Below are 22,904 nucleotides of genomic sequence, written 5' to 3' on the forward strand. Positions count from 1 at the left end.
GGAAGAAAACAGAATAGAGAGTGAAGTAAATATTGCAAGGCTTTCTTCAGTTTTATCTATGTTCACATAGCTGGGACAAAACAGTAACTAAAATGAGAAAGAGAAGAGCAGAATCAAAGGCCAAGGTGAGGAAACAGTTGCTCCACCAACTAGCTGAAATGTCAGGACAAGCCCATCTCTGTTAGCCCTGGAAGCCACAACCCAATTTTGCACTAAGATAAGAGCAAATTACTGTGGATGCTGGAATTTATAACAGAAACAGAAACTACTGGAAAATCTCAGCCAGTCTGACAGCATCTGTGGAGAGAGAACAGAGTTAACATCTTGAGTCAGGATCACTCTTCATCAGGGCTGCAGGCAACTGGAAATAGGATGAAATTTGTACTATTGCAGGGGGTGCCATATAAGGGCTGGATAGCAAGTCAGTGGTAGCTAGAAGCAAGGGAAAGATTGACAAAGATGTGTCAGTGGTAAGGGAAAATACAGGACCAAAAAAAGGGAAAAAATGCATTCAGCATGCTTGGTTTCATTGGTCAGAACATTGAATACGTCTTTTGAAGTTGTACAAGACATTGGTAAGGCCATACTTGGAATACTGTGTACAATTCTGATCATCCTATTATAGGGAGGATATCATTAAGCTAGAAAGAGTGCAGAAAAGATTTACTAGGATACTACCTGTGCTTGATGATTTGAGTTATGAGGAAAAGCTGGATAGACTGGGACTTTTTTCTCTGGAGTGTAGGAGGCTGAGGGGTGATCTTATAGAGGTTGATAAAATAATGAGCGGATAAGATTTGCTAGATAGTCAATATCTTTTCCCAAAGGTAGGGGTGTCTAAAATTAGAAGGCAAAGGTTTAAGGTGAGGCGGGAGAGTTACAAAAGAGTCCTCGGGGTGATTTTTTCACGCAGAGGGCGGTGAGTGTCTGGAACAAGCTTCCAGAGGTAGTAGTAGAGGCGGGTACAATTTTGTCTTTTAAAAAGTGTTTAGACTGTCACATGGATAAGATGGGTACAGAGGGATATGGGCCAAATGCGGGCAATTGGGATTAGCTTAGGTGTTTAGAAAATAAGGGTGGCATGGACAAGTTGGGCTGATGGGCCTAGTTCCATGCTGTAAACCTCATGACTCTATAACTCTATATGAATGGAAAATGAATCAATGACAGAAATAAAAAAGATATTGATGAGAATCAGGTGAAGAGGCAGCCTGAAATTGTCAAACTCAATGTTCTTATAGAATCCCTAAAGTGCAGAAGCAGGCTATCCAGCCCATCAAGTCTGCACTGACTCTCACAAAGTATCTTACCCTGGCTCTGTCCCCTGCCTTATCCTTGTAAACCCACACATTTACCATTCACCTAACAAACAGCTTTGGACACAACGGGGCAATTTACAATGGCCAATCCACCTAACCTGAACATCTTTGCGACTGTGAGAGGAAACTGGAGCACACGGAGGAAACCCACGGAGACACAGGGAGAATGTGCAAACTCCACGCAGACAGTGATCCGGGGTCAGAATTGAACTTGGTCCCTGGTGCTGCAAAGCAGTAATGCTAACTATTGTGTCACTGTGCCACTAAAAGTTAAGTCCAAAAGGAACAATTGTACGTTGTTCTGACAATTAATTGCCTGAACATGTAACTTCCAACACTCTGTGGCAGAATGCCCTCCCTCCAAAGGTTTGCTGGCTGTTCTGAGAGCTGGCAGCTATTCAGACCCAACAGTACCAATGGCAGCAGTGGCCACTTTTGCACCTGCAGCAGGCTCTAGAATAGCAACCATTGAGGAGGCCTATGATATAACAATAGAGGTTTGGGGTTGGTAGCATCAATCGGATTTGCACTAACTTGGAGGGAGTACAGGGGAGTTCTCACATACAGATTCTTCCGGGGGGCATCAACCCACGTCCCTCCAGGGTACCAGATCAGAAAAGATTTCTGCACAACTGAGCCCACATGGAGGCCATCAGATTTACTGGATAACCTACCTCGATGGAGGAGTAGCTATCCATCACTGGCAGAGTACCAGTGGCAGTGCAGAAAGACTTTAAGAGGCCATTAATAGGTCACATAAGGACTTAATTAGCCTAAGCACCACCCAAAATGTCAAATAGAGAGAGGACAGTGATGAACCTTCCCACCTAATTTTAAACAACCCCCACCCCGACCACACGCACACACATTCCAGCTTTCTTCCAAGATTGGGCAATGGGGTTGGAGGAAGGCGAGGTGGAAAATTCCAGCCTAAGGAACTATGGCTGCCCTACTTACATCCTTCAAAGTGAGACATTTGTGTTCAATTTTTGCAGATGGCATTCCAACTCTTGCCTATTCCATCGATGGAGTTGGAGCAGCGAAAGCTTGTCATTGTCATTTTATTAAACATAATAGTTGATTTTTATTCATCATATAATACATAAAGAATTGGTTATAAATATATTGGATCAGCACAGTTGTAATACAGCTAATATTTTAGTTGATTTAATAAAGATGAAGTATTCCCCACACACCCCTGACATTTTCTTTTCCACTTTCTTCTGTCAGGTTAAAGATACAAAAGTCTGAGATCACATACCAACCGACTCAAAAAACAACATTTTCCTTGCTGCCATCAGACTTTAGAATGAATCTACCTCACATTAAGTTGATCTTTCTCTACACCATAGCTATGACTGTAACACTATGTTCCACACTGTCTCCTTTCCTTCTCTATGAACAGTATGCTTTGTCTGTATAGCGCACAAGAAACAATACTTTTCACTGTATATTAATACATGTGACAGTAATAAATCAAATCAAATCAAATGATCTGAAATTCTGTGAATCTGTTCTTTGCCACTGATCATTTCTGATGACGCAACAGGGAGAATCGAGAGAGAAAGGACTGACTACTTCATTTACCAACTATTTCCCACTCCAAAAAAGGGACTGGTATTTAGTTCAGAACATAATTAATTTATGCGACCTTTGTTCATATTTGCCCTGGACTCATGAAATGAAAGTATCTTGATTCTGAGAGGTGACAGCGGGACCCTGCTATGAAATGACTTTGGGCAGTTTAGACGGAGTATGATTACCTATGATTAGGGATTTTTGGCCATCCGCGTTATGCATCCGCAGATTTTTATCGGAAAAATGTTTTTTTTTTAACTTTGGATAACATTCCAAAGTAGCACACCAGCTTTTCACATCGGGGAATTTCCATTAAAACAGTTTGAGCCTTTAATTGTTGGCGAACACATCTGAGAGAATCCATCTCTCTAAGTGACGGCTTCTTTTGATGTGGTAAGATGATCACGTTCAAAGTTCAGTTGCACAACCGCATGAAACTTGATAATCTTTCTACAGAGAATTGCCTGTCAGAAAGGGAGACATCGTCTTTGTCCACAGACAGAGGGATCACAACTGGTATGAAGGCAAATGCAACGGAAAGAGTGGCTTGATCCCAATTTGCTACGTGGAGGTTGGAAAACATTTTATCCATTAAGTTCCATTTAAAAATGAAGTTTAATTACAGGCCTTAATCTGTATTGAATTATTCCTAGTTGTGATATTTTTTATCAGCCTTTCTCTGAGCCATGGACAGACAAACAAGAAGTGCTTGATGAAGTTGCAGTAGCCAAATTCAGATTTGCTGCTTTGACCAACATAGAACTGCCGCTGGAAAAGGTAAACTCACCCATGTTGATCTAGCCTGAAACCAAGGATCTGGATCATTTTTATGAGATCTCATGAAACAAAGCCTGGTATGGATGGAGGCATTATAAAACTTGGAATGGGAAAATCAAAGGATAACCACCCGTGGATGCTCTTGTTGAGGGAAATATGGCACAGAGTTGAAAGTGAAGTTAATTGCCCCTCTTTTCACAAAGCCATTAGGGATCAGGCAGCCCATTCAGTTCAACAATCTATATAAAAAAAACATATAAATAGGGGCTGAATTTTTGCTCTTGAGTCAGGTGCGACAGAGTAGGGCAATTTCTTGACTCTGCACACCCAACACAGGAGAAACCGTGCTTAACCTTTGGGTTTTCATTCTGGGGAAGGTGCTTACTGAAGTTGAGTTGGCTGACCTCAGAAACAGTGCAGAGGTAGTCAAAGCTGCTCTAGCCCTCACCCCACATACTCCCCAATCCTCCACCCATGCCAATTAATGCCACATTTTTTTTGTCCATGAGATTTGTGTTGCTGGCTAAGCGAGCATTATTGCCCATCCCTAATTGCCCTTGAGAAGGTGATGATGTGCTTCTTGAACTGCTGTAGGCACATGTTGTGTAGAAATATCCAAGGTGTTGTGGGGAAGGGATTTTCAGAATTTTGACCCAGCAACAGTGAAGGAACGGCATTACAGTTACAGGTTAAGATGGTGAGTGATCTGGAGGGGAACTAACAGGTGGTGGGGCTCCTAGGTACCTACTGTCCTTATTCTTCTAGGTGGTAGTAGATGTGTTTTCAGAAGGTGCAGTCGAAGCATTCTTGGTGAATTGTTGTAGTGCATCTTGTTGATGGTACACACTGCTGCCAGTGTGCATTGGTAGTGGAGGGAGTAAATGTTGAAGGTGGTGAATGGGGTACCAAGCAAGTGAATTACTTAGTCCTGGATGGTGTCAAGCTTCTTGAGTGTTGTTGGAGCTGTACTCATCCAGGAGAGGGAAGAATATTCCATCACACTCCCACTTGTGCTTTGTAGATAGTGAACAGGAGGTACGTTATTCATAGGATTATAGAATCCTACAGTGCAGAAAGGGGCCATTTGGTTCATCAAGTCTGCACTGACCAAATCCCACTCAGGCCCTATCCCCATAACCCCACGCATTTATCCTAGCTAGTCCCCCTGACAATAAGGGGCAATTTAGCATGGCCAATCCACCTAACCCACACGTCATTGGACTATGACAGGAAACCGGACCACCCAGAGGAAACCCATGCAGACACGGGGAGAATGTACAGACTCACAGGTGGTAACCCAAGCCAGGAATCGGACCCAGGCCCCTGGCACTGTGAGGCAACAGTGCTAACCACTGTGCCACTGTGCTGCCTCAGAATTTGCCTCACAAATCCCAGCATCTGACCTGCCCTTGTAGCCATAGTATTTATATGGCTGGTCCAGTTCCGTTTCTGGCCAATGGTAACCCCTAGGATGTTAGGGTTCGTAGTTGGAGTTGGGCTTTGGCACCGTTTTAGGCTGAGGTGAAGCCTTCTGACTCGATGAAAATTCAGGCTCGAAAGTATGATTATGATTTTACTGGATTCATGCAATTTCAAATCACACCTAGGAAATTTGAACACTGGAATTCAATATTAAAAATCTGGGCTAAATGAAAAATGACCTTGACCATGTTGGAGTGCCAGAATGAATGTCCTCTTAGAGTAAGAGATTTGCCATCTTTAACAGGCCTGGCACATATGTGACCTTGCTCCCTTTCAATTTACCTTTGTAATATTCCACATTTCAGAATTGTTTCATAATGCTGCCAGATGTCAAGTTCTTAACATTTGGGTTTTGTGATATTTGACTCACATAAACATACTCGGCCAGAAGTGCAGCTCCCCAGATAGTTGGTCATTAGTTCTGGCAAGTTTAGGTACGTCTGCGATTGTACAAAAGGAAGTGGCAAAGCTTTCAGATTTGATCAAAGGAAAGTTCAAAGCCGAGCGCTTTAACTCTCTGTAATATTTTTCCATTAGCGTTCCTCATTTACTAATATTATTTTTCTCAAAGGTATTATTTAGCCATATCCATTCAAGGATTTTCCTTTGGAAAATTAGCTTTATAGTTTTTATTTCAGCTGGCCTTGCCTGCATCAAGTTCAGCTGCAGAGGTTACTCAGTGAGCTTGACAGCACTACCAGGGTCAATGGCTTCAATCTACTACAAATGCCGGAAGTCTGGAATAGAAACAGAAAGTGCTGGAAAAGTACAGTAAGTCTGGCAGTGACCTTGGGGAGGAAGAGTTAATTCTTTTTCAGAACCAGTTAACTCTTGCTCCCCCTGCATGCACCAAAACCATTTCCAGGTGCAATTTTTGAGTTGCCTTGACATATTTATCAAGGACTCGCAGTAGCTGCTCCTTGAACAAGCTCCACATTTCCGTTGTTCCCAGCCCCTGCAGTTTCCTACTCCAACCTATGTATCCTAAATTTCACCTAATAGCCTCATAATTACCTTTCCCCCAGCTATAACTTCTGCCCTTCCGTATATACCTATCCCTTTCCATCACTAAGGTAAACGTAACCGAATTGTGGTCACTATCACCAAAGTGCTCACCTACCTCCAAGACTAACACCTGGTCTGGTTCATTACCCAGTACCAAATCCAGTGTAGCCTCACCTCTTGTTGGCCTACCTACATACTGTGTCATGAAACCTTCCTGCACACATTGGACAAAAACTGACCCCTCTAACATGCTTGAACTATAGCTTTTCCAATCGATATTTGTAAAGTTAAAGTCCCCCATAACAACTACCCTGTTACTTTTGCTCCTATCCAGGATCAACTTTGCAATCCTTTCCTCTACATCTCTGGAACTTTTTGGAGGCCTATAACAGACTCCAGCAGGGTGACCTCTCCTTTCCTGTCTCTAATCTCAGCCCATACTACCTCAATAGACAGGTCCACATCAAACGTCCTTTCTGCCACCGTAATACTGTCCTTGACTAACAATGCCATGCCTCCCCCTCTTCTACCGCCTTCTCTGCTCTGACTGAAACATCTGAACTCCGGGACCTGCAACAACCATTCCTGTCCCTGCTCTATCTATGTCTCTGAAATGGCCACAGCATCGAAGTCCCAGGCACCAATCCAGGCTGCAAGTTCATCCACCTTATTGCATATGCTCCCCGCATTAAAGTATATTGATTTTTAGTGGCCAGTGACTTATTTTTCATGGAGTGGGAGGATTAACGGATATTGGCACAGGCAACCAGCAGCTGAAAATTCTGAAAAAGATCACATGAACTTGAAATCTTCACTCTTTTTCTCCCTTCACAGATACTGCCAGACCTGCTGAGTTTATCCAGCATCTTCTGTTTTCATTACAGCTGAAAATTTTGCCCACAAAATGCATGCCAGCAACAATTTTAAGCATGCGCTATGCAGGAAAATTGTCACAGGATAGATGGTAAAAGCATCAAGTGAAACAATAACAGTGCAGAGCAGTGGTTGAATGACTTTGAGGCCAAGCCAGCAACCACAGTGGAGGTGACCAAATAATGAGGGCAGCCCAGAAAGTGGCAAGACAAGCAACACATGAAAAGACCACCACAAACCTGAGTGAGAAATGGATACTACTTTAATCCCCTACCAGAATCCTTTCAAAATATAGACACAGGCTTAGCAAAGATGATTCACCTGGTACCACAATGCCTAAAGCCATCAGACAAAAAGAACAAAAATTAAGTTAGCAAAAGCAGACTATATTGGAAAATCTCAGCAGATCTGATAGCATCTGTGGAGAGTATAGAGCCAACATTTCAAGCCTGGATGACTCTGCGTCAGAGCTAATTAAGTGAACATTCCATTATGTGCAAGATCAGATTCTAGACTTGAATTTGCTATTTTGGGAAAGACTGGAAGAGATTGTTAACCAAAATATGCTGATATTAACACTTTGTCATAGGAGGAACATTGCTTTAATTTTTGAAGATGGCATATAATCTGATGAAGCTCCAGAGTAGCTCAGGCCCACTGAGGAGAAAACTCACATCAAAGAGATTGTACAAGCAGAACCAATGCACACAGAAAAGGAAACTCCTATTGTATTAGCAGGACAATCCTCATGTTTTTCTTTGGACTTTTTTTTTCCTTCATTTCATCCAACTAATAGGTTCATAGATTATGGAGGGATTACATAATTTGTTTGTAGATCCTCTACAGCTGTATAGATCTTCACAGGAGCTGAACAAACTTCATTCTTTCAAACAAGATCAGCCAGCGTTCCACCCCTGCCCCAAAGTAACAAGAACAAGAGAAAGACAAAAGAGAAAATCTGTTTATTGCCTTTTACATTTAGGGTGGCACGGTGGCACAGTGGTTAGCACTGCTACCTCACAGTGCCAGGAACCCGAGTTCAATTCCGGCCTCAAGTGAATATCTGTGTGGAGTTTGCATGTTCTCCTCGTGTCTGCGTGGATTTCCTTTGGGTTCTCTGGTTGCCTCCCAAAGTCCAAAGTGTGCAGGTTAGGCCATGCTAACTTGCCCCTTAGTGTCACGGGGACTAGCAAGGTAGATACGTGCAGTTACAATCTGGATGGAATTGTTGTTGGTGCAGACCCGATGGGCCAAATGGCCTTCTTCCTCACTGCAAGGGATTTTATAATGATTTTATATTGCGGGCCAGAAGCAAAAATCTCTATCTGAGGAGGTTGGTGCCTTCCAAGGAGAAGATTCTGGGGAGCATACATTCCAGGCATCCCCAAAGAGAGATGCGAACACCTTTGGAGATTGATGCCACCGGCACAAGAAACTGTAACAGGGATTTGTCGGAGAACATTTGTATAATCGTGTGGAGATGTAGAATAAAGGGTTAACTCTCATAACAGTTACTGACCATGTGTGTAAATAGCTACATCATAATTTTGTCGCTCAGAGAGGAGGTAAGTGTGAAGCATCTCAGAGAGTAGATACAGCTATTTCTTTGTCTTATTTAATCTTCTATAAATAGTTAACAAGTTAATAAATATTTTTGAACAAAGTCTCCAGCAAGATTTCTTACGGAATAAGAAGCTACTGAACCCTGAGGTAAACCTACAATAACAAATTGTATTGCCTGTGGGCACTCCCAAGCAGGCGAAAGGGGAAGGAGAAGAAAGAGGAAACTTCATTGGTTGTTAATGGTCATGAATCAAGTTGTGGAAATCTGCTGTAAAGGTCCATATATTGTACTGTAGCTTTAAATAAAGATGATTTCTTTCAGGACCAGACAGTTGTTCTGCTCCGGAGGATTGATGAGAACTGGTATGAAGGGAAGTACCCCGGGACTAATCGGAAAGGAATATTTCCTGTCACATATGTTGAAGTCATTGGGAAACCACCAGATGAGACTGTCTTCCACCAAGACCTTCCAACATCTGGGAGTGATTTGAAAATAAAAATGGCTTCCCAAAGGCCTTTTCAACAGGTAAGATGGCACACGGGATGATTTTACTTGAAGTCTGGGATATCCATGCAACTAAAAGATAGATTGTAATTTTGATGAGAGGCATTTTATTACTTTCCAGTGCTGCTGTACTAATGCACCACACAGGAATTCAAACAAGGCTGAGACAGCATGTGTAACATGGAGTACTGGCTTACAGACAACACTGTGAACAGTGCTTCTGGTCCCCAACCTCCTGGGCCAATCAATTTATGATCTGGGCTTAAATGAAGCCTGTGGTGTTTCCATGTGTGGTGGGGTAACAAGTTAGCTAAGAGCCTTGTTTCCAAATTACTGTTGTCTGCTAGCTGCCCAAAATGACCATTCATGAAAATCTGGAAGAAGGTCATCCCAACCATCCATGGACAAAGCTGGTGAAATATTGGAACAGCTGGGAAAGTAAATGAAACCCTTCACTCCAAACAAAAGTTGAGAAGATGGGAGCAAAAGTATCAAACATGCCATGCAAAGTCCCAATATAATGTGCATAAGTTTCATGTAGGTATGTATGTGTGTAAATGAGGTTATGTAACTATATTTTAATGCCAATCTCCAGTTTGAGTTTGTGACCAAGAGTTTGCAGTGTGATAGATGGAGCATGATCTATCAGGGTGTTGGAATTTAACATTATACAGCGTTAATTCAGCATAGAAAGACATATGTGCGAGTTCTCACTTTTGAATTTGAAGGATGCCCTGGCAATTGGTCTGTAAAAGCATGATTTTGTCTTTAATTTCAGTGCCATGCTTTTGGTATTTTAACTTTTATACCATTAGCAAAAGTTTTTTGGACTGCCATTGGCTTTGTGGCTCCTTTGTTTTCGGAGTCTCTGACATCCTATTTAGCACAAATGCTAAGGTGCCCTAAAATGAGATAACTCTTCTTTTTGTACTGCATCTGGTTTAGTAATTTCAGACAAACCTATCAGTGATAATTCCCTTCACTAATCTAGATTGTGTGATAAATTGATTTTGACAACAGGTGTCAAACTGCTGTTGCCTTGTGTTGAAGCAGTTCACTTGTAGATCACCCTATTTCATTATTCAGTAGAGTTGCATGCTTTCCACTGTACTTTTGATATCTGTCAATGCAACCACAATAGAAAAAGATGAGTAAAAAATTCAGGAGTTTACTGATCAGTATCTAGTCCCACAAAAATGTGTGTCTGGATCAAAACAATGAAACCCCCGCTTGTAGGAATTGAGACTATAATCCCATCTTGTGTTACCATGTTCACTGCCAATGTTTCAAAAGGCCATTTGATGAACATTTGAGTGAGCTGAGATTAATTATAAATGATTTGGCTCATTTATTTTACAAGCAGTATGTGGACGAACAGAGCAACATCTTAAAGTAACTCTCACACCATTTCAATTTATTTCCAAAACATAATGTGGAAAACAACATTTGTCAAGCTTCAGAGAATCTGGCACTGTATCCACGCGAGAAGCTGGTTGTAATGATGCACTTTCACAGACAACATTAGAAACATAAAGGATATTTATTAATAAGGAAAGCTATTATACAGCTGCATGGCAGCCACACAGCTCCTGATAGTCCACTACATGTCTCCTGCATAAGAGAGGACTTGACCCCCTGAGGTGATTACCCACTCTTGAGCCCCAATTGATCATCCAAACTAAGTGACCCTTACTCTGCCTTGAAAGGACAATCACCACAAATCACCCCAATGGTGGATCCAGGGGGTAGATATAATGGCACTCACCTCCAGTAATTTACTGCCTTTACATCTATTTCCTGGATCCAGCATGAAAGCCAGAAGAAACATCCTGATTATGGGCACGCTCCATGAGCTTCCCCTGCAAGGCCTCAAATTATCTCACCCTCATGCCTCCACTCCCCCCCAATGACCCTCCCACGCAAAGGTCATAAGAACATAAGAACATAAGAGGTCATACCTCATAGGATGAGGTCAGACCTCATCCATTCTCCCACTCAGCCACAAGACCCTGCCCCACCCCACCTCATAGGTTTCCAATTCGACCTCCCCTAATATCTCACCCCTTCAACCCTCTGATATCCCTAACCTTTCCTTCTCCCCAAACCTCCCCTCCCCCCCCCTCCCCTCGAACCCAGGATCAGCAAAACTCCCAGGACTGTCTCCCTTATAGTCAGCAGGCCTGTCCATCTCCCAGATCAATCCCTCCTCTGAGATTAACACTCCTGCCTCAGATTTAGCTGATCCTGTGGACCTCACCAGTCAGTTCCACATCTGATTGAAAGCCTAGACTGTCAATCAGTCTGGCTTTCGGGTGGGAAAGCGATTGGTGACCGTATGTATGCTATCAAGTTAAAACACCACACAATGCAGGCCAGTATTTATTGCCCATCCTTACTTGCCCTTGGCCAGGCCATTTCAGAGGGCAGTTGAGAGTCAACCACATTGCTGTGGCTCTGGAGTCACATGTAAGTCAAACCAGGTAAGGACGGCAGATTTCCTTTCCTAAAGGACATGAATGAACCAGATTTTTTTCCAACAATGGTTTCATGGTCATCAGTAGATTCTTAATTCCAGGTATTTTTTATTGAATTCATGTTTCACCATATCCTATGTTGGGATTCAAACTTGGGTCCCCAGAACATTATAAGAGTTTCTGGATTAATAGCAATAATACTACTAGGCCAAGGTCCGCCAAAGAGAATAACGACATGGAAGGACCAAAAGCCATGAAAAATTTTATCAGTTCCAAAGGAGAAATCTGAATTACTGGCCCTCACCTAAATGTAGGAATTAGTCTGTCTGATTCTCTGTTTAATCGAGGCTACATGAGCTTTCCATCCTTCTGCTGATTCTAGGCTTAAGTTTTAGGGACCACATGATGTGCATGTTTCCCCACCTTGTATTGACAAGTGTCACAGAAAATAAATGAAAAGTATAACAATCTCTTTGGTGGAGCTTACCTTTGACATGATTGCTGCGAGTGATTGATATGGCAATCATGAAAGTTCAGACTGGTGTTTGCTTTTAATTACACATGGACAGACTGGCCTTTGTGTTGACAATACATCAAACTGTCAGCAAACATTTTTTTTAATGAGTCTTGCCCTTTCAAATGGCTATGTGTAAAAGTGCATGAGGAATGCCTATATTTCAGCATTGAAAGAAAAGCCATGTGTATGCTTATAGCACAAAGCACTTAGTGGTTACATCAATATAAAAGTACCTTTAACCACATTGTTATCATAGAGATTTAAACCACATAGCAGACGTACTGGTATCCCAATGATTACATTTCTTCGGCGGCTGTTTTACTAATTGACTTTCCAGAACAGCAGTAAGGAAGTCTTCACACATTTCTGGCAGGAAGTGCACAGCCTCTCCATTTTGGAAAAAAGTTTATCATCAACCTTTGGCTATTTTCTGCTATGTTCCCTCACTCAGGAAAGCTTACTCTATCTAAACTGAGAGAATTTGATAATCTTACACTATTGCTGGCTGCCTCGTGGTTCATGGGTGATCCCATGGAGTTGGAAGATGAGGGTGATTAGAGAAGAAGATACCACAAGGCAAAACCAGCTTCCAGAAGAGAGAAACAAAGCAGAAGGAGAGCAATGCACGGGGCACCATATTTCACATGGCTATTCAGGGAGCACTTTTCATGGTATAGCACTTAATGCAGGAGCAATGTCCTGAGCGCATTTGATTCACCACAGAGGCTGCCACCGAGCAGTATCACCTTTTGCAGCCACAACTCAAATCTCAACCTAGGGCAAGGGCAGTATTACCTTTTGCTGTCAAGATCACCATAGTTGTGAACTTCCATGCTACTGACTCTTTTTGGTTGTAACAGGCAATGCTGTACATCCATGCACCAGTGAAGCCAATGAGGTTCTCATGCTGCAAGAAATATTTACATCTCCTTTTCTGTGGAAGGAACAAAATGCAATGAGAGAGATTGGAAATTAATTCTTGATCTGTGTGGAATTTTCAATGAGTTTACATAAAACTGATAGGGCTTGTGCATTACCAATATGTTTTAAATCAGTTACTGGCATTTTGGAATGCTCTCCCTAACACTAGTACTCTGTTTATATGATATTGCTGGATTTTCTAATTCTTACAATGGGTTGCCCACTGTGTTATGTTCCACTTAGTTAATGCATTGATATTGAACTTAAGTACAAAAAAAATTACACAGCATTGAAATACTTTCTCTACAAGGGCAAGCAAAATAAAGACAACATACACTGTGCTATATTCCAATCATGATAACTGCAGACTTATGCCAAGAAAAGTTATGCTTGAATAATGTTAGATTACTATAAATGCAGATAAAGCGGAGCCAGTTTATAAATCTTTATACCACACAGCCTGTTGAACAGTTATTTCAGCAATTTAATCTAAGATTAAAAACAGAAAAAAATCATTAAGAGCCAAGAACAATGTTTTATACAGTTGCAATCATAACCCTGAAAGATTATATTTTGTGTTGAGAAATGAAACAGCTTAGCTGAGTTTGTAAAGTTAAGAAAATTTCATCTTTTTTTACAAACACAGTACCATTCATCATACATGAAGCCATCAAAGTGTCCGCCCTCTCTCATTGCCTGATTACATTGTGCTGTGGTTGCTCGTGCACTAGCACCCCTGCTTCATTATAATTAGCAGGATTGATCTTAAGGGCAGCGCGTGCTAACCTAGTCCTGCCTTTATCCAGTAGCCATCTTCAAATTTGAAAAGTCGAACATTTTACTGCCACCAACAATCGCAAAAATGCTATTGCCTAGAAATTGATTTGTCCCATGCCTGTTTACGTGCAGCAGTTCAGCGTCATCCACCATATTTGTTGAGGGGTCAGTACCTATCCAGATTGTGCTCAATGCATGTGGGCACAAGACCTGTTTCAAGCCTGTGGATCAAATTAGACTGTGATTCCAGCATTTGCTGTATATCCCCTAACTGGGAAATGGCTCATTATCCCTAACTACAATGCCACTGGAGTGAAACTGGGAGAAAGGATCCTGAGAGGTATTGGTTCCTATGAATTTCAATCCTTCACATCTGAAAGGAATGTAAAGTGCCATGTGGAGAAGGTTCAAATGAAACTGTGGACCAGGACGGTTTTGAGATAGTCAGTCAGTGCTGCTTATATGTTGAGATTTGAGCAAGTAGTAAGAATGGTGGTGTGAAGAGTTCTACTTGTCTAGAAGATAAAATTAATCACGGGTGAATGGAAAGCATGAAGGGTGGAATTTTAGCTACAGTTCACATGGAATAAGTTGGAGCTAGAGACAGTTGCAAAGGAAGCAGACATAGCTGTAAAAACAATTTCTTTAAAATGCCTGATCAAATTTAGAAGGGAAATAGAAAACACCGAAATTGAACCAAGTAGAAGAGATAAACTGAATTCTTGTCGAGGAGAAGAACAGAACATCTTCAAGATGCATGGGCATTCTCGCAAGCGAAGTAGCAGTGAATTAAACTTTAGAAGCAAAATTTGCATTATATGGAAACCCCCCCCCCCCCAGAAAATGCTGGAAATACTCAGAAGGTCAGAAAAACAATTTCTTATTGACCTGATGTTTTTTTTCTGTACATGGTTGCTGCCCTGGCCTGCTGATTATTTCCAGAATGTTCTGTTTTTAGATCAGATTTCAGTTAGGTGCAGTGGCCATGCTAAATTACCCCTTAGTGTCCAAAGGTGTATCAATTAGGTGGACTAACCATGGTAAATGCATGGGGTTAAGGGGATAGGGTGGAGGGGAGAGGCTGGATGATGGGCTACTCTTTTGGAGAATCGGTGTAGACTCGACAGGCCAAATGGCCTCTTTCTGCACCATAGAGATTCTATGAATTTCCAGCAGCTGCGTTATCTTGCTTTACCTGCAGTATCTTGCAGTACCAATAAATGTCTGAATGATTTCCATTATAAATGTTAAGAATTTAGTGACAGATCATTGGAATGTGCATTCCCTTTGAACAAGAGCTAAGTTTTATATCTTTGCAGAAGAGACAAATAGCAGCCTTTTATTTTCTGGGGGTCATAACTCATTACAGCTTGGCAGACATAAAACCATGACTTCCCCTGAGACCTGGTGCAGGCACAGAAAATAAAGGCTTTCAACATGTTAAAAATGGTTGCAGGCTTTGGTGAGTCAAACGCAGGTAAATTATGGGTCACTTGGCCTAAACTGTTGTCATATAACTTCTTTCATTTTGACAGAGAATTTGAAATATTTTGTCAGATTCCTGCAATCTATCAATTCTTCCCCTGCGGTCTCTCGGGATTATGAAATCCTTAAGACTTATTGGTACATAAAATAACACTGACAATTTAAGAGTGGAATCTTTTTGAAACAGTTTTCAAAAATACACTAACACAGATATGATATTTTTTCCTGAGATAGATGCAGCTATTAATTTCATTAATTCTTATCTTTCACTGCCCTGTCCGAGGCATTAAAGGAGCATATGTTTTCTTCTTCTACAGTTTCAGCATGAAGAGAATTATGAGAATGTTCAGACTGGTGAAGAAGTGTGAGTACTTAATTTCCTCAGGAAACCACACACTGAGCACCCAAAGCAGTGAACAATCTACATGAACACTTAATAATTAATGTTACCTCAAGAATTATTAAGAACACTCTTGCTTAACAAAACACTTACTCTGTTTCATGCATCAACTATTTATGTATGGGTAAAGAGGGACAAATATGCAAACCTCATGCTAAACAGCTGGATGTGATTAGAAAGTGTAACAAATGACCAAGTCATAATGGACCTTTTCACAGAGCATTTGGGCATTTTTCTCTCATCACGTATCAATGCTGTCTTCCTTGGCTAGGAAGTTAAGATCAACTGCAGATAGCTAAGCAGATGTTGGTTGAAAGTAATGTAGAAAAGGACCTCACTTTTGAGAAGCATAATGGATTGAGTACAAGTGTCAGAAAGAAAGGTTAAAAAAAGTTAGTCCAATAAATCAAGGTGTTGCATGGTATCTCGCTCCCATGGAATGCACATCCTGTAACATGTGGGAACTCCAGAATGCTTCTCATGTCTTAGATGAGTTCATTGTCACGGATGCTTTAAATATGTTTCCTCAAGATTGCCATGAATACTGGGCCTATATTGGAATATGTGCATTTTGTATGTTTGGAGTGAATTGAAATAATCCAGCAGCAAAGCATTTTGTATGCAATAGGAAAAGTGAGTTTATTATACACTTATGCCAGTTGTTACTGGAGAATGACACCACTCACACGCACATAGGCTGGGAATTTCCTGGATATTAGTAGAGGCCAATGTCAGGTGGGAAAAATGGTGTTGTAACTGCTGACTGCCATGGTTGCTTTCTCTGCAATATAGTTTGGGACTTAGAAAGAAACATTTCACAAATGGGTCCCACAACATACTGCTAGCTAGCTGGCCCTGATTCAGTCAACCCTCCAGCAACTTAGAAACTGAAAAACGTGGGGTGCCATATTTAAAGGCCACCCCAGTGCACAGCAACCAAACAAATTAGCCCTGGAAACCCTATTGGCATTCGCATTCAGGCAGAGCTGGGGGTGTCATGGTAGGACCTCTCCCAAATGAATGCTGCACTGACCTGAGCTCCCCAGGAAGGCTTGGTCACCACACCTTCCAACACCAGTAAGCTGTTCTGCCATCACTCTACTGTAGATAGTTTTTTTGATGCAGAGGAGTTGGGGGAATTAATCTTACGTATGGTCCTTACAGTGACATGTTAATGTGTTCCAGTGAGGTTTCCAATGTTTAACATCGGGAAGCGTATTCTGTCACTGATGGGGTGGAGGGATGGGGGAGTCCAAACTGACTGAGAAAGTAGGTGCACTGCCAATTTTCTCTTTTTGTTTAATATTTGTTTGAAAAGTGAAGTTTGCTATCTTGATCTTCCTTAATATAAACGACTTTACAGAGAAATATGGGTAAGATAAATCTTTTTATTTTGGTCCATCCGTTTTTATTTATTGAAATGTGTTTATAGATGGAATGCTCATTAAGTTATAATAGCTTGAAGGAGTTTGTGAAACTATCAGGGTACTTACTGAATTATCATTAATGGGCAAAAATCGTAAACACAGGAATGTGTCAGCATTAACTCTGGTTGTTAATTCAGACCTATTCCAAGTCTGGTTATGTTATGTTTCCAAGTCTATACTCCCAACTAAAATCATTAGCACTAAATTGTTGCTAAGAAAGCACATTGTCACAGTGAAGAAATGTTTGACAAACATTTATTTATTTCCACGGTGAAATGAGCCAGAATGGCATCATTATAGTTTTGATGATTTCATGTATAAATAATGTGACCGTGTTGTCTGTTTTTTGATGAGGCAAATGCTTTTTCACGAAAATGCTGCATGTTAAACATTTTTTGAGGCGCCCTGATGGTGAAACTCATTTAAACCACCACAGATCATTAAAAAATGCATTCAGTAAGTGATTCCAGTTGGACCAAGAAGCTAGAGCAACAATTGGCATTGCCCAGCCATTCGCCTACAGGCAAGGAAAATTGTGAGGGTGGGAGAGATACTCTCATGCCAGATAAGGAGTGGCCTCGATACAGGGATTCATCCCTTTTCTTCTCTTTCAACGTAGAAAATTATATTTATGATAGAGGAGCAATTTCAGAAAGAAGTTCTTAATGGAGCACAGAGGTCAAAACCACATTCATTTTGGAAAGCTAGGATAGGTGGAAAACCCAAATGAAGCACATAGACTGGGATTCTCCTGGCCCACTACACTACTTGAGCAGATATCGACTTGGGGCTTTTAGCAGGATCCGCAACCAATATCTGGCCGATCGTGAGTCTCCCAGGCCCTTTGGAAATCTCAATTTCCATATGATTAACATGCCCGGGATGGTAGTCTCCAGGCCCACTTGCGTCTACCCCTGCACTGGGAGTGGTCCTCAAATGTAAGGTTTCCAACTGCTCCCCACCAATGGAGGACAGGCATGCCCACCCTGCTGGTGAGGACAGAGACCATTCTGGGCTCCTGGGAGGTCAGGGCAAGGGGTTTCCCCTTGGACATTGCCAGCCTGGCACTGGCCACAAGGCACTGGGCAGTGCTGAGGGTGCAAAGCCAGAGGGGCAGGGCCTACTGAGGGTGCGGGCCCTACTTGGGAGGTGGGGGGGGGGGGGAACGATCAATGGTATAGGGGGATCCATTCCAATGGATGGTGATGGGAGGGAGGAGGTCAATCAGGCTGGCCATGGGAGAGAGTGGGGAGGAAGGGTGGAGTTGGGGCTGGCCATGGCAGAGGGGGAAGAAAGAGTTGGCCTGGGGGCGGTGTGGGGGGTAGGGTAGGCCAGCGATCAGTGATGACATCGGGAGGCCGGTGATGGTTGGGGGCGGGGGCAATGCGCATGCGCCGATTGCCCCATTGACAAATTTGTGCAAGCGCAGTGGCCTGCTCAGCGCACTGATTCCAGTCTCTCAAGTGGAGTTCAAGCCCTACCCCCCACTTTCCAGTGAGAATCTCTCTAAGACACTCTGTGATGCACAGAGTGACAAAGATTCGTTCAGTAAGCGCGCTCAAAAAAATGGATTGGAAAATCTCCAGTCTCCCCACCCATTAGGCAGAGAAAGAGCTTATAAAACAAGAACATCAATTGTATAGAGATTAGATTTGAATATTTGGAGCACTCCATCACCTGTGAGTCATTCAGTTTATTCTCTTGTTGGATGGTGTCACCCTTTTGAGCTGTTGGAACATCACACCCTGTTGTGTATGATAATGTTTATGCATAGTAACGTGACCTGTCTGACCCACGGAGATGCTGTCAGCTGGTTTTGCTTCCTGGGCACAGATTTCTGGAGCTTTTTGTTAACTCACATAAAAAAAATCCATGAATATTCACAGTGCTCTTTGCACGGGAGTTCATTGCATAGATCCAAGCCCTGACACAAGAAGTAATCATTAAACTGTCAAGATGCTATAATAATGCTCAAACATGTTGTGCTACAGGCTGATACAAAGTGAGTCTGAGCCTGCAAACGTGGTAAAATCAGAAGGAAAACCTGTCTGGAAGCTAAGGAGAATAGGAAAGTGTGCCACAAAAAAAAAACACAAGTGCTAATATAGTGCCTTTCACTGTTGTAATTTAGCAACTCATTTGCGCACAGCAAGCTCCCAGTAGGGAGTCATAATGATAGTGGGTCTCATAATGACCCAGTAATCTCTTTTTTGATATTACTTGAGAGATAAATATTGGTCAGGACACTGGGGATGAATCTATTACTTGTTTTCAGGATTGTTTTTTCACATGTCTTTTCCATTCATTGGAGAGGACATGATGACACGGTTTCAGTCTATTGTCTCATGTGAAGTGCAGCATCTCAGACAATGCAGCACTCTCTCAGTACTGACAAGTGTCAGCTTTGATTTTTGTTCTCAGATTCTGGAGTAGGACTTGAATTCACAATTTATGAAGAGTGCTACCAACTGAGACGCAGCTGACACACAATTGATACACCATCATATGTAAATTGCTGCCAGGCACCTCTAATTACATAGTTCCAGAATAAAATTATATAGCCTGGGAGAAATGATCAGAGTATTCTGTCAGAGATAATATGTGGCGCAGAAAGTCCTAAGAATGTTCTTTTGCATCCCAAGTGATCTGGAATGTCCAAACAAATAATAAAGCTTGTGTTTCATTGCAGGTATTTGGCTTTATATTCCTTTACTCCCAACAAAGATGATGAACTGGAGCTCAGACAAGGAGACCTCGTTAATGTTATTAAAAAATGTGGTGACGGTTGGTATTTGGGTAGGTTACTGCAGATCTATTACAATATATTAAATACAGCCTGTTCTTCACTGCACTATTAAAATAAAACCCACAAGTTTTATCTCATTGCTTTGGGAGTGACATAGTACAAGACAAATGGGGCCTGACTCCCAGTTACAGCTGATGTTCATGAATGCTTCACACCACAGAGCTCTCGGCTCAACATTATTCTCCCAGTGCGATTAACATTTTCCTGTATGGTTTCTGTGCATCTGCAACAGTAAAAATGCATCATGCATAATGTTGAAATACTGAACTTGAATTAATATTTTCCCAAATGGGAACAAAATACATTGAAATGTATAGGTTAAATTGATTGAAAATGCTAAATTGCCCAAGAATACTAGCAAAGTAAATAAGTGGGGTTATGGGACTGGGGCCTCAATGGGATTGTTGTAGGTGCAGGCTTAATGGGCCAAATGACCTCCTCCTGCATTGTAGGGATTCTATGATCCTTCACTGATTCTAAGATATATTTATCCTAACTATTCTATTTCTATTTAGATATCTAACATTCTATGTGGTGTTAATAAACAAAGACCACAAACTTTGACTCTGTATCCAGTTTTCTACCTTGCCTCCATCGTGGGGTCCATGGTATTTGGGTGCACGTTTTCTGTTCTTACCTGTGCCAGATGCCATTTTAGTGAGGGTTTTGGAATGCATCCCTGGAACATCTACCAGAAATATGCAGAATTGACTGATCATGATTTTTTTATTCATTCATGGGACATGGGTGGCGCTAATAAATAAACTTTAAACTTTTAGAGGTGGAGCACAGTGAGACTGTGCAGCTTCTGGTTATTGATTGGGAAAAATTGCAGAGGTCTGGGGGAGCAATGGCTCACCCTATGCAAGTAAATTGAGGTGAAGGGCTAAAATAAAGAACATTGCTTGAGGGTCTGCATTATTGCTGGTTGAGCCTCCAGTGTGGTTCTTGGGGACTAGGATGGTCAGGAAAGAAAATCAACCTGCAGTACTCTTGGCTACGTCTTGGAATATATTTGGGATTGTGTGAATTTTGGGACTGGGACTGGGGGATGCAAAAGATAATTGTTAGGTAGAGGGGACAGCTACTGGAGGTCAAAGTCAGGAGTGACGTCAGGTCTAAGATCTTGGGACAAGGAATGAGGATGATTAAGGTGCATACTAATTTGTTTCCTCAGTGAAAATCACTTCACATTGGTCTGCTTGGGAAGAAACATCAATAACTGTGCTGGCTGCCTTGACGCATGCCCAAGTTGCAAAATAGGGCAGAAGCAGGCATTAAGCACTTAATGGTGGCAGTGGCACAGTGTTATTGTCACTGCACTCATCATTCATAGACCCAGGGCAATGCTCGGGGATCTGGGCTTGAATCCCACCATGGCAGATGGTGAAAGTTGAAGTCAATAAAAATGTGAAATTAAGAGTCCAATGATGACCATGAAACCATTGTTGATTGTTGTAAAATACCATCTGGTTCATCAATGTCCTTTAGAGAAGGAAATCTGTTGTCCTTCCCTGATTTGACCTACATGTGAGTCCACGGCAACGTGGCTGGTTCTCAGGAATGGGTAATAAGTGCTGACCCAGCCAGTGATGCCCATATCCTATGAACAAATGAAAAAAAACTTAATTTGCAAATATCAATGACTTCTTTTTTGGATCTTAGCAAAATGTTGTACAGTATTAGAATTATATGCATGCAACATTGACACAATTTTGGACACAAAACAGCACCCACAGCATTTAAAAACTGGGGTTACGGAGCCAAATGTCTAACCCTGGGTGTTACTAATGAGGGACTGATTGAATAATCAACATTGCTTTTCTGATTAAGTATTTTCAAATGGTTAACAATGAATTATACGTCAGTGAAGGCAGCCAAATACAAGGAACGGATGATTGAATCTTGGAGTACTGTTGGGAAAAATTCTGAATGCCCTCCATATAATTGAAAATAGTGCTTTTAGATCATGTGGGATTAACCATTTTAAAGTGCATTAAAGTAAGAGCCCATCAATAATTGCCAATATTTATATTAGAATATAAAATGGACACCTGGGAGGGTGTTTTGTCAAAACTTACCATTGCCCCATATTTTTGTCATGTTTTTACATGGATTATTTTTAGGTCCCTCATAAACAAGAACTATTTTTATGTTTGTGCAAAGAATGAGTCAACCATGCCCCAGTGTTTAAAAATGATTTATTGTCAGCCCATTAATTTTCAGTATTGTTATAGCGCACTGTTGGGTATGAGGGAGGTAAGTGAATGAATAGTCTTTGTATTGTACTGCTGTGAAAAGGTTTTGAATAATCTTTGGCCACGTTATCTTTAGGTATTTTGAAATTATTTATTACAGAGTAATTACATTTGTGCAACAAACAATACCCATTAAATATTTTTCAACTCAGTTACATGAACATGTTCTACTAATGGGATATTTCAATCTGAATAAAAGATGTACTGTTTAAAGCACTCATGACATTGGTGTGTATATTTTCTAGGTATATCTAGAAGAACCAGGAAATTTGGCACCTTCCCAGGAAATTACGTGAAAGAATTGTGTCTGTGACCAACAAAACTGATTCTCCAATTTAACTAATAAGTTATTCTTAGTGAATTTGTGGACTGATTGGGTCAGAAAGTGCACCGAAATGTATACTCTGTAGATAAAATTTTAGATTCAATTGACTCAGAATTTTCTTGGAACTTTGTGTCACTGTGGCATACGCGTTGCATTGTTTTTTTCTCAAAGGAAGTTTGTGTTCTTCTGATTTAAGCTGGTTTTACTCCCAACCATTGCCACATGAAAACGTCCGTGATCATGATATATCCACCAAAGTCTCAATTCACCAATTAACATAGCTCCATCCATACGTGAAACACCAGGAATCTTAGAATCATACAGTGCAGAAGGCCAATCTGCACCGACCACAATCCCAGCCAGACCCTATCCCCATTACCCTATGGAGAAACATGAATTTGGTACATTTTCC

At 41.5% G+C, this 22,904-nt stretch overlaps 1 protein-coding gene across 1 annotated transcript in view; it reads left to right on the top strand.

Annotated features, from left to right (window-relative positions):
* Positions 1-22,678, top strand: part of LOC145351650 (uncharacterized) — a 75,330-nt gene extending 52,652 nt beyond the window's left edge. Inside the window, exons 13-18 of the mRNA XM_080201210.1 lie at positions 3,354-3,468; positions 3,570-3,674; positions 8,920-9,123; positions 15,594-15,640; positions 19,793-19,899; positions 22,413-22,678. Coding sequence (XP_080057336.1) covers positions 3,354-3,468; positions 3,570-3,674; positions 8,920-9,123; positions 15,594-15,640; positions 19,793-19,899; positions 22,413-22,480 — 646 coding nt within the window. The 3' untranslated portion in view covers positions 22,481-22,678. The remainder of the gene's footprint in view (positions 1-3,353; positions 3,469-3,569; positions 3,675-8,919; positions 9,124-15,593; positions 15,641-19,792; positions 19,900-22,412) is intronic.
* Positions 22,679-22,904: the final 226 nt, after the last annotated feature.

This window comes from Carcharhinus amblyrhynchos, chromosome 13, assembly GCF_965287045.1.
Source record: "Carcharhinus amblyrhynchos chromosome 13, sCarAmb.v2.hapA, whole genome shotgun sequence".
Taxonomy (NCBI): domain Eukaryota; kingdom Metazoa; phylum Chordata; class Chondrichthyes; order Carcharhiniformes; family Carcharhinidae; genus Carcharhinus; species Carcharhinus amblyrhynchos.